Below are 16,452 nucleotides of genomic sequence, written 5' to 3' on the forward strand. Positions count from 1 at the left end.
GAAATTCATTGCAATTAGATTGGGTAAATATTTAAAATGATAAGTGATTTTGATCCAGAGTATTGAAAGTTTATTTAGAGACGTGACGATAGTTTTGAATGCATCTTTAGAAATTTTAAGAAAATTAAAGGCAATAACTAAAGGCTAACTAAATAGATCTTCGTTAGCTTAAAATTGTCCATGCAGTCTTTAAACTATAACCTAATATAGGAAATACTTATAAATCTCTTGAGACATTTACCCTTCCCTAATTTGATTAACTGGACAATGCCATATATCTGAATAAGAAACTAGCTTTATGAGGTTCATAAGTATATGCCTTGGATACAACTGGAATCGGCCGAATAAATCCCCTCGAAACCGACGACTCATCCGACGTTGAATTGGATCACCAGCTCATCAGCTAGATACAAATCAAATGCCTTTGCTTATCAGAGGAACTAACTAAACCAACTTTTGAGCTTTGCACTCGACATCGGCACACGCAGCTGTTGGTTTTTGCTTTTATTGTCTTACACTCGAAGAATTTATGAGGGCCGGCAAGTGATTTGTGCCAGACAAACGACTCCGTTTCTTTGCAACTAAGTCCAGTAATCTTATCACCTCCCCTTCGGCAGTATGTTCATGTAAGATTTTCTAGTTTAGTTTAGCTTATCGCTCACTTGATTTTACTCTGCGTCCCTCTCTTTTTACCTATTACACTAAACAAAAGTAATATGTTGTATTTTGTTTTAAAGGTAATTCTTTAGACAGGGATATTGCTTAGGATTTTTATTGTTTTCCACTGATATATTTTAAATGCTTCATAACTTATACAATTTTTCTACTATTTTTTTTATTCAAAAAATGCTGTTGCATGTTTATATATTTATCTTTAAAATGATGAAAAAATGTTGCTGTGTACCCAACGCTCTTCACACTTGCCCCTGGCTATCTGTAGCTTATCAGCCAGTTTCACCCTCTATTCCGATGTTTATTTTGCCGCATTTAACTAGTGTGTTTTATAAAGTATATATTCTGCCTCTTTTTAATGCGGTAATCAAATGCTTGTTAACACACCACATCGCTTGTATGATAAGAAGTACGGAAAAATTAAGAGAATAAAAGAGCTTTACTAAAAAAAATAGTGGACAACCTCAAAAATTGTGCTACAATAAATTAAAAAATAAAATAAAAAAGGTATTGGCTAGACGCAGAAAGTTTTCTACGAGTGAGTGCTCGGGTTTCCGCCTATTGATTTATGGAAACAACTTGAGAGCCGTATGAAAGGGGGACTTGGGCCTGCTTTTCATTATGCTGACCGATTATGACACTTTTTAATAGCATTTTCTCGTTCTGCTTTTATGCTATTGATTTCTGGTTACGTTGCCGCCGGACAAATGGGCGTTTCTCGGTGGGCGGGGCTGATGTGGGACCAGCAAAAAAAATTGCAACAGCACACAAAAATGGGCAAAAAAAAAGAGAATTAAAATGCTTTCTGAATCGAATTCTTTCCCAGAGATGGGTTTTTATTTTTTTTTTCGAAGCCATATGCTGGTCAAGACCAATTCCTTTCTTATGCAAATGTCGTGGAACAGATTTAAAAGGGTTAAAGTGTGGGGGGGGAGGAAATGTAAGACAGCAAGATGGTGCAGCAAAATTGCTGTGTAATTGTTTGGAAAAAGAAATTGCAATTGAAATGCAATGCAATGAAAAGTGGATAACGATTGTGGGAAAGTAAGATAAACGATGGCCTTGGGATGATAAATAAATGGGACCCGCAGGAATCACAGGACTACCTAAAGAGATTTTCTTTAAGATAAAATATATTTTCTATGTAAAATAATAGGTAATTTAAACGAACCAATGAGTGACAACAGTATGCTCTTCTTTAACGTTTATGTTGCTATATTCAGCTACCAATATAAAACATTAAATTTAAAAAATGTTGTTAATAAACTTAGCATCAAATAAAATAATCATTTAAAACTAAATTAATATTAAAGATAAATGGCATTTAGCCATTAATGAAATTTTATGTTAATATTAAGGACCAAATAAATTGCAATTACGAATTTAAAATAATATACCAAAATTTGATAAAACTATATAGATACCTTAAATAAATATATTTTTTAAGAACCCTTGTTATTAATAATATAATTGACCGTATCTAGGTTATGATTGGTATACAAGCAGTACTATAAAAATATATACTTTCAACTTAGTGTTTGGGCATTAAAATAAATAAAAAATTGGCAGTTATAACAGTCCCTATTCTAATAAGCATAAATATATGTAATTGCCCCAATAACTGAAGCAATCATTTATTGAATGTAATCTTCCAAAAAAAATTCCACTAAAAGCCGAAAAAAATGTCAACCATTTAACCCAAAAACATTCCTACAGACACTCAAAACTAATTATTTACAGTAATTCGATTGCTGGCCCAGATTGCTCAATGGGTTAAGGCACTGATAACACTGTCTCGGTGTCCGCCAGTTGTGGAGGGGGTTAATCGAGGCGGATCTAGGAGGGTCAGCCCACGTTCAATGTACTTCAATGACCCCACAACCACGAGTGCTACATGCGACACTCGGTTGACCACTTTATACACTTTAACCTTGCGACCAACCGAAGCTCAATTTCCCCTCCAATGCCCTTCACTCCTGGGTTAATAGCCTTATCAATTTTGATTTGATGCGTACTTCGATAGATAGATACTTGTATTACTGGCCCACTAAAAGGCCCTGGAAATGGCTTCACAAATGGGTCATCTTGTGGAAACCATCCCCTGGATTTAAGCCCACACCCACCTCCATCAAATTGATTTATGTTCGAGAAGACATGAAAAATGTTTCGGTTTTATTTTAAACATTATTTTGCCATTAATTTGGATTTGGGTTATACGAAACGTGTCTAAATCTTCCGCCTGCCACCCCAAAACATCCTCTATTCCCCCCCACATTATTTTGCATGTTTCCGGACGTGCGATGACCCAATCACAGAATAATTCGTATTTTATGACTTTTAGATTTCAATGTGGTTCTTCGCTTTGTTTTTTTTTTTAGTTTTCAAGTGGTAACAGATTGCCAGCACTTGCGGGTAATGCTTTTTTTTAGTTCATACTCGTACAATTTTGGAAATGTTTCAAGTGCAAAACTGTGTAGTTTTTGTATTCAAAACTAATTTTGTTTTTTTGGGGTTGCTCTCTACTCACCATTAATTCCGCTGATCAGTGGATAGTTACCATCACGGCCGCCAATTAAGTTTTTTAAACCAGTTTCGATCAGTGTTGGGGACGATCGCTCCCTGTCGCTCATTTTTTCATAAAAATTTCCGAAATTTTGTGATTATACACGAACAAAAAAAGTCTCGTTGCGGGTTTTTTGCTGGCCTGCAGTTTGCTTTTGCTTTTTCTAGTTATTTTTTATACTTTTGCAGCAATAATAGTTATAATGATGTTAATCTCACAACAATAACAATTAATCAATTATTTAATTTATAACGAACGAAATTTTGTATCTTACTTTGATGGTTATTTTGATTTTGTTGCTTAGTTTAGTTATTTGTAGTTTAATTTTTTGGATCACAATCGAAATTAATTTAATTAAACCCTTGAAAATATTGCACGATTCCCGTTACGTTTTATTGCTTTGTCTATATATATACGATCTTTCTCTATAGATTTTTACATAGATATTTATATATATAGAGATGTATATAGATATATTTGTATATTATTACTTTTCTGTTGGATTTTTGTTATGCTGGCTATAAATAAAGGCACCGCGAATTCATTCAACAATTTTTTTATGTTTTAACAACAACTTTTGCGAGTACAACAAGAAATGTTGGGGGTTTTTCGTTTAAAACTAATTCATGTGGCTGTTAAAAAGTACGTTTCGCTGACTTTTTGGTTACTTTTTTTGTAGGTTTATTTTTGTGTAATTGAATTTGTTGTTTCATTGGCTAATTAAGCTATTTTTATATCGCTTTTCCTGCTGCAAATGCCGAATGCGTTTGGTTTTCTCTAGTTGCTGTATTTTATTTTGCTGTGGCTTTTCTATTTTGTTTTTCCTCTGCGTTTTTTTGTTGACAGTTTTCAGTTTCAAAAACGTTTAACGCTGAAATTTGTTGTTAGGCTTTTTCGTTTTTTTTTTATTTTTGTGGCGGCACTAAAAATAAAATCAATTGCTTTTTGGTTAGAGTTCTGCTTTGCTTGGCTTTCTATATATATATTCTGTGTTTTATATATATGTTGTAGGTATGTGATATCTTATTGTACAGTTATAAAGCACTAATATGGCATTTGCAATAGTTGGTCGCCCGGCGTGCGACAGAGATGGCAGATTTGGTGAAGAAGAAGAAGCTGCAGCAGCTTATTTTTTGCGTGTTTTTCTGGAGAATTTTTGGTATAGTTTTGGGTAAGTGGGTGGCCAGATACTGAGAGAGAGAGGGAGATGGCGAGAGAGAAGGCGAAAAACGACGAGCGCCCGACAGGGAAAATCGATGAAAAATGTTGACAACAGAAACGCGAACAACAACACCAAAACACACACAAACGCACCGATAATTAAGGATTTTTATTTTAATTTATATGTTATAATGCTTGAATTTATTATTTGTGATTTTATTAAATTTTTAAAGGGTTGTATTATCCTTCTTTTTGTAGGGAAGAGGGTTTTTCTTTTTAGTTGTACCGTTTATGCGGTGCGTTTCTCTGGTATCCGCGTATCCGTGCGTTTGTATCTCAACGAACGACGCTCGACGTGTGAGTGTTTCAACGTGTGCTGCTGTTTTTACTGTAAAAATACGATTCGGTGGTGCTCGGGTCGCTTCGTGAGCGTTTGTGGGTGTAGTAGTTGCCGCTCTGCCGACGTCGCTGCCGGCGCAGAGCGCATGTGACAAGCGCCTACGAAAAACCGAAATTCGAAGTTCGAAAGGTCGCCGAAAAACGAGAAAGAGGCGTGGAGGATGCGGAAGTGGGGCCAACTCTACACAAACCGGAGATGCATTTCCCGTATAAGAGTGTGACAGAGAGGTATAGTGTGTGTGGAGAGAGCGCGCGAGAGAGAGCGGCGACGGCGGGAGAGAGTGCGCGCAAGTCAGCTGATTGTTGTTTCTGTTTGTTTTACAATGCTTTTTGCACTATGAACATTACACTCACATTCCTCACAAAATATATATATTCCAACACACAAATATACAAGCAGACAAACTTACAAACACGCGCTAATTTTTTGGTTTTCAAAAAATACACATCAATTTTTTTAACTGTACACTTTTTTAACTGCTTGGCAGTGACACGTGCTTTTTGCTTAAAGTCTTTAAATTTTTAGCTAATGTCAAAGCTTTCATCGTAGTTTAATTGTCGTTTAAAACTGTCTTTGGTTACACTTTTTATTTTTTGCCAATTTTAGCTTGTCACAAAATTTGATTTAATTTGGATTTTTTATTTTTAATATTGTGTTTTTAGTGTGGCTTTTGTGGCGCTGAATGTTCAACTAACTTCTCGACACGCGCTCGTTTCGTTGCAAAGTGTAAAAGTGTAGAAACACGCCGCCAGAAAAGAGAGAGAGAGAGTGCGGCTAAGGGCAATCTCACAGATACAGATACAATATATGCTGAAATACACAGATACTGCGCTTAGAATAATGTTGGCTCTCTATTTGTGCGAATTTTCTCTCATTTTGCCTCGTGTTTTGACTTTTTTATTTTTGGCAACTTTTTCGTTCAGCGCGCGCAACTCAAAAAAAATAAAAGCAAGATAAAAGCTGTTATTAATGTAAACGAAAACTAAAACAGAGAGAGATTAAGCTGGAGCTTAAGCTTAAGCTTAGTTACAGCTCTCTTCCTCACTGTCCCTCATAAAGCTTCGTATTAACACTGAAAAAAAGCGAACCACAACAAGTATATTTTACAAATAAAAATTAAATTTATTGTTAGAAGTTTCATGAAGATTAAAATAAAATATTTAGTTTTTAATATTATTTAATAAATATGTGGATATCATCGAATTACATTTACCTTAAAAACACAAAAAATACCAATTTTCTATAATTTAATTAAATTAATTTATTTAGATAAACCTTTTTATTTTCAAGAAATAATAAATGAAAAATATAAAAAATATATGACATTTCTGTGCTTTAATAAAAAGTAAAACATATACCTTTGTAGCGGAGAGCTTTTATTTCAACAATTCCTATTTAATGACTGTTCTTCCAGTGTAATGCTACTAATTGCCTTCTAATCATTTGGCCGCTCACACACACTTGTGCAAGAGTTTTGGCATTTTCCACTGCGTCTCAAAGTTCACTTTGATATTGCGGCGCTCTCGGTCGCTCTCCCTCAAAAGTATCTCGCGGATTGCCGGAGTATCTGAGAGATCGCTGGCGAGCCGGCCTGTGTGCCTCTGGCTGATTTTTTATTTATTTTGTTTCATTTCAATTTACTCATGCAAAAGTGTTGATTTTTTTTTGCTGCTCCGCCTGGCTATTACGTCAATGGAACAAAAACGCTGACGATTGTAGTTGTACATATACGAGTATCTGTATCTGTATCTTTGGCCGCAGCCGTAGATGTAGATGTATCTGTATCTTTGGCACTGCGGCAACTATAGTGTTCATTTCAATGTTTTTAGGTTCTGTTCTTCTCTCTCTCTCCCTCTCTGATTTATCTGCCATTTGCGAGTTTCTTTATTTTTCACTATTTCGGCTATATATTTTTTTTCTATTTATTTTTGTGTTATTATTTCTAACATGTATTCGCGGCGACGTCGACGCCAGCAGCGCTCACGTGAGTTGATTTCATAGCTATGAAAACCTTTTTAATGTGTGGAAATTTTTGTTTGTTTGTTGTAGTTGTTTTTTTTCCTATTCCTTCGTTGTAATTTGTATAAATAAACACGAAATTGTAGAAACGAGAATAGTGAACACAGAGCCCCGCGAAAATCGAGAACGTTTTGCACTTTAGTGATTTATGAAGGGGCGGGGGTATTTAGACTACCTTGAAATTGGTCTTCAAAATAGGAGGTAATAGAGGCTAGCATCCCCCAGGTGGTAAATAGCATTAAGTATAACCTACTCTACAACGATTAGAGCTGAGCAAAAGTATCTGGAGCTGATAAGAGCTCACACTCAATTAATTGACTAGCGTAAACAAAATAATTAAAATACGAAAAATGCTCAGCGATCGGATTTTAATAGTTTTTATTGACATCATTTTGCAATTCATGCAGTTGCTGCTCTTTCTACAAGTGCAAATTTTATAATCACCATTTTACTAACAGAAAATTTATATCTATAGCATTTTTATATTAAAACGGTAAACTGTTTAAATTATGTTAGAAATGGGAAGTCTTTAAATAAACTGACATTAATATTGTCTTTAATTATTGTGCACTTAAATTAAAATGCCATTAATTAATAGCAATGCACTTTTAAATCATTTTAATGTCTTTTATTGACAATCCAACGAGTTCATTCAGAATGTGCACGTTAGAATAATTAATGGTGGTGGAAAATATATGTACCTAATTAAAATGTGAATGAATTATTTTATAAATCAAGTGGTAAGTATGTAATGTATATTTTATTGTTATATTTTATATTCAGAACTAATTAGATTCTTATGATACCTGTTACCATAAAAACAAAGAAATGAAAATCAGATTGATTTAAAATACATATTTTGCTAAATATTTACTACTCATAAACGAGCTGCACTACCCTAGGAACGACATTGACTGACCTTTCGAATGCTCCCCATCACCCACTGACCTTCCTGGGTGCTAATGAACCAAGAGAGTTTCGCCACCAACCTTCGACGAGATCAACAACTGATCAACTACAAAGCTCTTCGAATCAGAATAGTTTAACCAAATTTGAAGGCACACTAAGCCAAGGGGATTGGTACTATTTTGGCCATTTTGTCGGTGAGTCAGGGCCCAGAAATGCCACAGACCAGAAACAGAGGGAATATATACTATTAGTACTAGTGGAGGAACCCAAAAACTGAATTTCTTCGAACGAAATAGAACGAAAACAGCGAAACTGTCGCCTGTCATCATGTGACATGAAGAAGAACTAGGAAGCGGTGGGCAGGAGAAAATCCGAAAGCCATAGCGAAATAAGTCAGCACACAGATATATGTAGATGGATGGTTGGCTAGATGGATTCTAAGGCGGAAACGTCATTCCCATTCACAGTCCTCCACGAAACGTGTTCGAGCGTCATAAATTATACCGAGGTTGACCCCCTCTTAGCCAGAGGTCCACCCCCATCATTTACCAACTGCAACAAAAGAAATACAAGGCGAAATTGTATCGGAAAGTGTGGGTGAACGCATTTTCGAACCGAAAAAATATATGACTCTCCTTGGTTCAGATAGTTCCAACAATGTTGCCCATCACGAGATGTCAGGCTGTCAAGGAACCGACGGCGGACACCTCTATATATATCGCTGCATATAGGTACAACCCAGTACATATGTACATATATCCATGTGTCTCTTAAAACTTATTTGCTTTGGCATTTTCTGAAATGTCGCAGGCAGCGAAAAATGGATTTCGGATTCGGGGTTTCGAGTGGCCCACCTTATCGGTACCACTGCACATATCACCGTGCAAACATGGGAACCAAAGAATTTCTTGTTCTATATGTGTACTGTACACACATATTTCTTATCAAAATAACCATCGGTAATCGGCCTTGGTCATTCACTACAAGATGTCAGAGGTACTGCCCCCTAAAAAGAACTGAAGGCGAGGATAATCAAATTCGAAATTCTTTTAATTAGTGAACATTAGCATGGACCTGTGATAGATCTCCTCGGAAGATCATGTTCGGGCAGAGAGCATTCTTAAACCTCTATTTGCTTCGCTAACACCGGGATGGAGATTACCCATTATCAGCTAGCTGCATATACGTATATCTGTGTGTATATACACCCAGAGATCTGAACTACATTTTGCTCTATTTGAAATCTCGCACATTTATACGAAACGAAACCGAACGAAACGAAAAACGGACGACGACGCAAACGACGACAAGTTGTACAAATTAACGTACAAATGAATGACGGAATTAGTACGTGTGCTGTTTGTTGATCTAGCGAGAAGATTAGGGGAAGCTATAGGGGATATAGCTCGAGGCTCTTCGGACGGAACCGGGGGGACTTTCTACTTAGGGGCCCATTTGCTGGTCTAAAATTTCACTAGGCAAACGAAAATGTCTCCAAAGCAGATCAAGATCCAGATCCCAACCACATGTATTCCAAATGCACACTACTCCCGCTTGTGTGCGGCAATTCATTAGCATCACGCAAATGAATTAATAACACCAAACTACGAGAATATTTTTCAAGTTTTTCCCTTTGTTAGCACTTTTTTAAAGACTTAGGATAGGGGTATGCAATCATTGTCGATTTGTTTGTACACTACGATCTATCTGGTTGAATAGATCGCTAGATGCATGGATACACAGACTGATGAATAGAATTAATTATGATGGAATTGGGTTTCGCCCGCCAATTGTTGTTAGGGGGTTAATGGAAAGTCAACAAAAGCAGGTGGCATGAAATGTATGATTAAGTATGCATGAATATAGACAGTAATACATATATTATATTTCTAAATAATTGCATTATTTAGATACTTAGTTTGTGTATATGTTTACTTATTTACTTCCGTACTTAGTATATAAGTTAATTTCTTATATATCTATGAACTTTTCATTGCTAGATATTAAATAGCTTTAACTTGTTGTAATATTTTTAGACCTGAAGTAATATTTAAAAATGTTTTTCAACCCCTTCCCCCACTTTTGACTTCCATACCACACTACTTGAAACGACATCAAAGAAAATATTTTTTCATGTTTAACCTCTCAGCTTCTATTTGACTTATAGAGCACCAGTGTTGACATTTGTAATATTCTGCTACAAAATATTTTCGAGGAATTCATAAATAACTGTGAATCTATTGACAAAATTGTTAACTTTGAACTTCTAAAACGCATATCTAGCGATTAGAATTAGAATATGCAAAGAAATATTTGGCCCATTTTAGCGAAAAATAGTGTTTCTTTTTTAGAACGTCGAAATTTCGGCCAAAATGCTTAACGTTGCTTAAAATTTTTCGTCGTTTTAAAGTTTAAACTTTGAATGAAATATGTATTTCGACCAAAATGTATTTTGGTCAAAATGGTGCTGAATTTCTGAAGGAGAAAATGGCTTGCTCAGATTCAGACGCAAAGGATTATGACAAAATCGATTTAGCCATTAAACTAAAGCTTTCCCATTTTCTAGCCCAGTTTTCTCGCCCCTTTAAACACTCCACGAACAACCAACAAAAAGGCGAACAGGAAAGGGGAGAAATTTCGTTTTCCTAAAGTCAAGTCAAACATTTTTCCAACTAACTCGGGGGCAAACAACGAGAGCAACAACAATATTGATAATTTCAACTGCAGTGGAATAACGTGAAATGCAAACAAAAAACACAAAAAAAATCAACAAACTCACAAAAGCTTCAATGCCAAAAAAAAAGAGGGAATAAGAAGAAGATACCACGTGACGGCAGCAACAAAAGCAAAGCAAACAAAGCATGCACGACTTGGCCACCCCCTCCTCCAACCACCACCCGCCCACTCAGCCACCCACCGCCCACCACCCAACGACCCACTGTTAAACACTCACCCACGCATGATCATTTATAACCTGTCAGTATGTGCGTCTGTATGCGATTGTATCTATAAGTTTTTGTTTTTTTTTGTTGATGGGGTTGGGGGACCTGGGAGAAAAGTGGGCAGGAAATGCCCTAAGTGGCAGCTCACGCACTTGGGCACCACGGAAAAACCTTCGGACTTAAGAGCCTTAATCAAGTTTTCGGACTAAAAGATACCCGTTCAACAGATTCGTTTTTTCTTAGGCATTATAAAAAAAACGAATACCACTTTTTAAATTTGCATATACACGAGCTCCCTAATTAACACACACTTTAAAAAAAGAAGAAGACCATCAAAGTCAAATTTATACCCGACTTGAATTATATTTTTATTATATTTAGTCAATCAATAAATACGTTTTTATGCCTATCAAATCGTTTCAATTAAGATGAAAGAAATTATCTTTAAATAAACCGGATTCTCTTAAAAATTTATTTTTAGTAGCTATTAAAAACCCATAAGGAATATTTATTATAATTAAAAAACGAAAAGTGCCAACACACTCAAAACTACAGGGTACTCCTACTCTGCAAAAGGTAGCAAAACCATTGCTCGATGCGTCTGCAAAATAAAAAGAAGAATATAATGCTACCTGAGAAACCATTTTGATTGAGCAATTCTTTTTTATTGAACACTATTTCATTTCACCTTCCTCCACCTCATCGCCACCCCCTTGACCACTTAAATGGGCAATCGTTTTTCGTTTTTATTGGCCAACTGTTAATTGAATTAGTTTTTTCCTGCCCCTCCAATTTGTTATCAAACTAACAAATAGATAGGAATATTTCTTTATTTTCATTTCTATTTCTGCTTCTTCTGTGTCGATGAGAATGTAAATTCAATTAAAATTTTGCGTGTGACGTTGGCAGCCACAAAAGGCGCGTGTTCGGGGGCGGGGGGCAAGTAGAATATAAAAGGGGTGGGGTAAAAACTACAGCCACATAAATAATTTATATACTCATATAGGCTCACCTTGAACTGAGCATTTTTCGTAAACGTTAATTTATTTTTGCCAGAGCCAAAGAACAAATAAATACAAAATCAGAAAGAGATAGATAAGTAGAAAGCAAGCAAGGCGGGTACACAGAAAAAAGTAAATTATTAGAAGATTATTTATAAATAAAATTGTTAAAGAATATGGGTGTTTTTGCATTAAAATAAGAATATTTTTCCTATTCCTAAACGCACTCAAGAAATAATCCTAAAAAATAAAACCTTATATATCTCAGAAAAAACATTTTGGTACAATCCACACCATATTAAAAAAAGTTGCAGATTCCTATAAAATAAAATATTTATAAAACCAATTAAAAAATACAACAAAATTATTATGTTGTTTTAAAATAAATGTCTATAAATAAACGTCTCAAACTATTTTGCCTCTGTACCTTTGCTTTCTTGATTGCTTTTGGTTATTTGTAATTTCTAAGATATTTTACATTTGCTTTATTTCGAGAAATCTCAACAATTTTTCAATTTACTGTCAGGCAACGATGACGACGTCGACGTTGGCAGAAGCAGAGACAGCGTCAACTGTCAATTAACGGAACATTAAAGGGGGTGGATTTTTAGGGGGTAGATGGAGCCAGGGGTGGTGGTGAGTGGGGTTAGACATGGGCTTAGGTCTTGTGATTGATCTGTGCGGCAAATTCTTGGTTGGGGGCCTAAATGAGCAACCGAAAATGTCTGAGCACTGCCCTCGCCCTTTTCACGCCCAGACAAGTGTCACTTACAATGGGTCTTACCCATGAAAAAAAACCAAATTACAGGAAAAAGTATCAAATCCGTGGAACTGTCATCGTCACCACTTCACACGCTGTTCACCTTTTTCAACACACAAATACCTCTACTCTTCTGCAGGGACTAGCAATCTCTCTTGCCCTTTCACTGTCACTGCTCCTGCCAATACATCAAACCGAAAAACGACAAGCAAGAGCACAAACAATATGTGCACTAAAAAAAATGTTTCAGAAGTAAATTAAAGTTAGGATCCTTTCAACTCCATTCAACTAAAATTTTCTCAGTTATATTTAAATACAACTATGATAATAAAAACTCAAATATAAATTTCACAATTAGAAATGCTATGAATCACATTTAATCTTTAATCTAATACTTAGAAAATAAGAAATTCCAAAAAATTAAGTTGCAAAGTTATTTAAGAGTAGGCACCGTTCAGATGAATAATTTATAAGTTAAATACTAAAAAAAAAATTAAAAGGGATTTGACAAAAACAAAATCTATTGAAAAAAAACTCACACAAAAATTAAAAAAAAAAAACAAATAAATACAAAATTAAACCAAGATCTAGACTTTTATTTATAATTTACATAAATATATTAATATATTCATTTTTTAAGATACTATTTTTTTACCGTGCCCAAATCGCATTGGTTGAGTTTCGGTTTCATTCCTCAAGTGGCGCATTTTTCATCATCTGTTGACACTTTTGCTGCTCCAGCGGCAGCAGACCGCAAATACCAACAAAAAGAAAAACAAAAACAAAACCGGGCTCACAACGTGCGATAAGAGTGCGAGTGAGAGCGGACGAGTGAGTAAGGGAGCAGTCACTTGAGCTGCAATTCAAAACAAACTCGCACGAAAACTGCTGAGAACTTCACTAAACAAGAAATATCAACAATGCATTTTACTCCACCACGTGGTTATTTAACTCGGCTTTTCAATTAAACTTTTTGCCGGTCCGGTATTTTCCTTTCTCTTTTTATATATTGTATACCTATCTCTATCACCCAACACAGTGGGTTGATATACAGCAAATATGAGGGTACCACAATTGATTGTTGTGGCTACTAATTAAGTCCGCGTGTGTCAATTTTTTTTAATGAACTCAATTAATTTTTGTCTGTTTTGATAGTCAAATTTCAAATGAAGTAGGGTTAAGTAAAAATAAGAACATTTTCACAGTCGCACATAAATTTAATTTTATGCAAGAATAATCTAGAAAACATTTTTTTTCGAATTTATAGCATGCCACGTTCTTATTTATAACCATCATTTTTTCTTTCCAAAGCATTATTTTTTGGGCATATTATTTTTCTTTTTATTATGCTTTTTATCAACAGTTTTCAAATCTATTCAATATTTTCCACCTGAACAAATTTGGTTGATGTAAAATTGGTTTTATTTTCCAACCTCTTAAAAACGTCCCGAAAGGTATGCAACGTGAAATGTACTTTCCCTTTCTTAGTTCCATACAAAAAAAGGAAAAATGTAATTTCATACTTTTTGACCATTTCAAAACTATTGAAAGATTTATTGCTTTGTTATTTTGTTAAATATTATTGTTTTTTGTTACCTCAAACCCACTGTCTTTTGATTTACAGCTTGTCACTAGGCCAAACCTGTTATTAAAGTAGCTTTTTCTATCGTTTGAGCTTGGCCTTGCGAAAATGATGTCCCAAATAAAATCGAATTAAATAATCTCTCAGTCTCTCCCATTTTTATCTCCCACCCGAAATTTTTAGCATTTGTAGCTGAGCCAATTTTTGTGCATTTTTATATTTAGTATAACATTTTATGGCCAATTTCAGTTTTATTTGATTTGTTTTCTTGCACTCGCACACATACATACGCATAGAATCAGACTGACACGTACACACGCACAGTTGTCATAAATATAAAGCTCTCTGGCTTATTGGACATTTTCATTAAATGCTGCTCTTCAGCTGCCTCTGCTTCTTCTTCATTATAGTTTTGCGGTGTCTGCGGTGGTTTTTATTGCTTTTATTGTCGTTGTTGCAAATTGATTGCCTGCAATTTGTATGCGAAAGAGCGCAGCGAAAAAGTACCGTTGTTGTATGTCTTTATGGCGCCTTTTAATTGAACCCCATATTTGTGTGTTTGTGTTAAGCCCAGCTCTGTCTTTCTCTCTCTCACGTTTTTTTTTTTGAAATACTCTATGTAAATTGGCAATTTTATTTGCGTGGCAATGAACGATCGTGATTTCTTTTTGTTGTTGTCGTCTTTCAACACGTGTAGATTGATATCTTTTTTTTTAGAGCTTAGTTCTTTTGTGGTTTACTGTAGTACAAATTACTGGCGAATATCACAACCTATAATTGAATCTTAAAAGACCATAATCCTAAATTAATATTTAAAAACCTAATCTCATTTTTAACAATGCTCTAGTTGTTACTAAACTCTCGAAAATTATTTTTTAAAACAATGTCCAACAAGTACCATTCTGTTAGAAATGAGTTTTAATTGAAAATATGAAAATATTTGTATTTCAAATTTGCTACACATTTTAATTTGAGAAAGGAATAATCCAAAAAACATACAAAAATAAGTTTTTACCTACAAAATATTTTTTAATTTCAGTAGTAATTTATCCCAGTGCATCTCTAATTACACACCCACACACACGAACTTGGCCAGACTGACACTCACATACACTGGGGCAGATTACACCGCAGACCGCTATACATGTGTATGACATAATATTAATTTTTGCAGTCGACGTTGCCGTCGACGCGGCGACTCCCCCATTTCATTTCAAGCCTCTGTCCGTAGACCCCCATTTCCACCCACCTCCCTCCATCCACATTCTCAATTTGAATGGACTCCAGCGGGTGCAAGAGAGATGGCCTGCTTATTACCGCACTTGATGGCGCTGCAGTTTTGTTTAGATTTCACTGGTTTTCGTTATTGCAAATTGACGTAATGGGCAGCGGGTAAGAGAGGGCAGAAGAACAAGGAGATGGCAAGAAGCCGAGTTGAAATAATCTGGAGAATAATAAAGGAAATGAGAGAGGTCCCAAACTTTTTGCTGACTAACCAAATATTTTATATGTATTTTTCAGCTTAAATACACATAATTCCTGGAAATCAGTCAAAGCTAAAAATTATTTATTTAAAAAGACGTTTTGCAGACTAGTTGAAATCAGACTTTATTAAAAGATGACTGATAGCAGTTACTCACTTTTGAAAGTAATGGACATTTTTTTGTGACAATTTTTTTTAGATAGAAGTGCATAATTTATTTGGCTGTCATTTTATCAGTTAAAAAACCCCAATAAAAACTTAGTGACGAAATGTCACAATTTTAAAATATCAAAATGACTTGATAAAGGCTTTTTACTGAATAAATGTCTGGCAGTTGGTGAATCTAATCTATAGGCAATTCCCCTTTATGGCGGTATGGGGACTGTACCGTTCCCCGATCGATTCAAAACAAAAGCCTTGGCATCGCTTTATGCTCCATGCGTATACTATATGTTTTTATCATCACGCCACCGGCTGTCCAAGTCCACTTCCAATTCCACTTGCAAGACTGACCGACCCGAAAAAAAACGCCTGACTCAGATTGTTCAGAAATTTTCCAAAACTGCCCAGACGCGTTATTTTGGTTATAGAGGGGCGCGTGCCAAGGCTTCCATTCAGGTTAGTCGCGTGTTTAGTGACCCGATTTTGGAAGCAGATTAGTGGTACTAAACAAGATAATGGCTTGTCGATCAGCATCCCAATTGCGACATAGATTGTTTTGGTTTTTGGAATCAATTATTCTATTTTTGCAATGTCAAATTTTCCACGCCCAGAAGCGTGCGTTGCGATCTTATCAGCCGGAGCCGAGTGAATGGAACTTGGAGCTTCTAACACCGCCACGAAAACCTGACCATGTGATCCGATCGCAAAAAAAAACCGAATCGCAGATAGGGAGAGCCAGTTTTATATGGAGAACACGATTGAGAGGCACTCTCGTGAGCTTTTGCTGAGAGTTTTCTT

The 16,452-nt window shown here is 35.5% G+C and overlaps 1 protein-coding gene across 6 annotated transcripts in view; it reads right to left on the bottom strand.

Moving 5' to 3' along the window:
• The window catches only part of LOC108048170 (hepatic leukemia factor), a 59,782-nt gene that overhangs the window by 41,261 nt on the left and 2,069 nt on the right, over window positions 1-16,452 (bottom strand). Inside the window, exons 1-2 of one of the 6 annotated variants that reach the window (XM_044458301.1) lie at window positions 5,206-5,473; window positions 3,200-4,157 (exon numbers count right to left, since the gene is read on the bottom strand). The exons of 1 other annotated variant lie outside the window; for it this stretch is intronic. In XM_044458301.1, coding sequence (XP_044314236.1) covers window positions 3,200-3,302 — 103 coding nt within the window. In that variant the 5' untranslated portion in view covers window positions 3,303-4,157; window positions 5,206-5,473. Of the gene's footprint in view, window positions 1-3,199; window positions 4,952-5,205; window positions 5,474-16,452 lie in introns of those variants that run through there. 4 more of the 6 variants (XM_044458302.1, XM_044458300.1, XM_044458305.1 and 1 more) reach the window with 4 other exon arrangements.

This window comes from Drosophila rhopaloa, unplaced genomic scaffold (genome assembly GCF_018152115.1).
Source record: "Drosophila rhopaloa isolate 14029-0021.01 unplaced genomic scaffold, ASM1815211v1 contig_163, whole genome shotgun sequence".
In the NCBI taxonomy this organism is placed as follows: domain Eukaryota; kingdom Metazoa; phylum Arthropoda; class Insecta; order Diptera; family Drosophilidae; genus Drosophila; species Drosophila rhopaloa.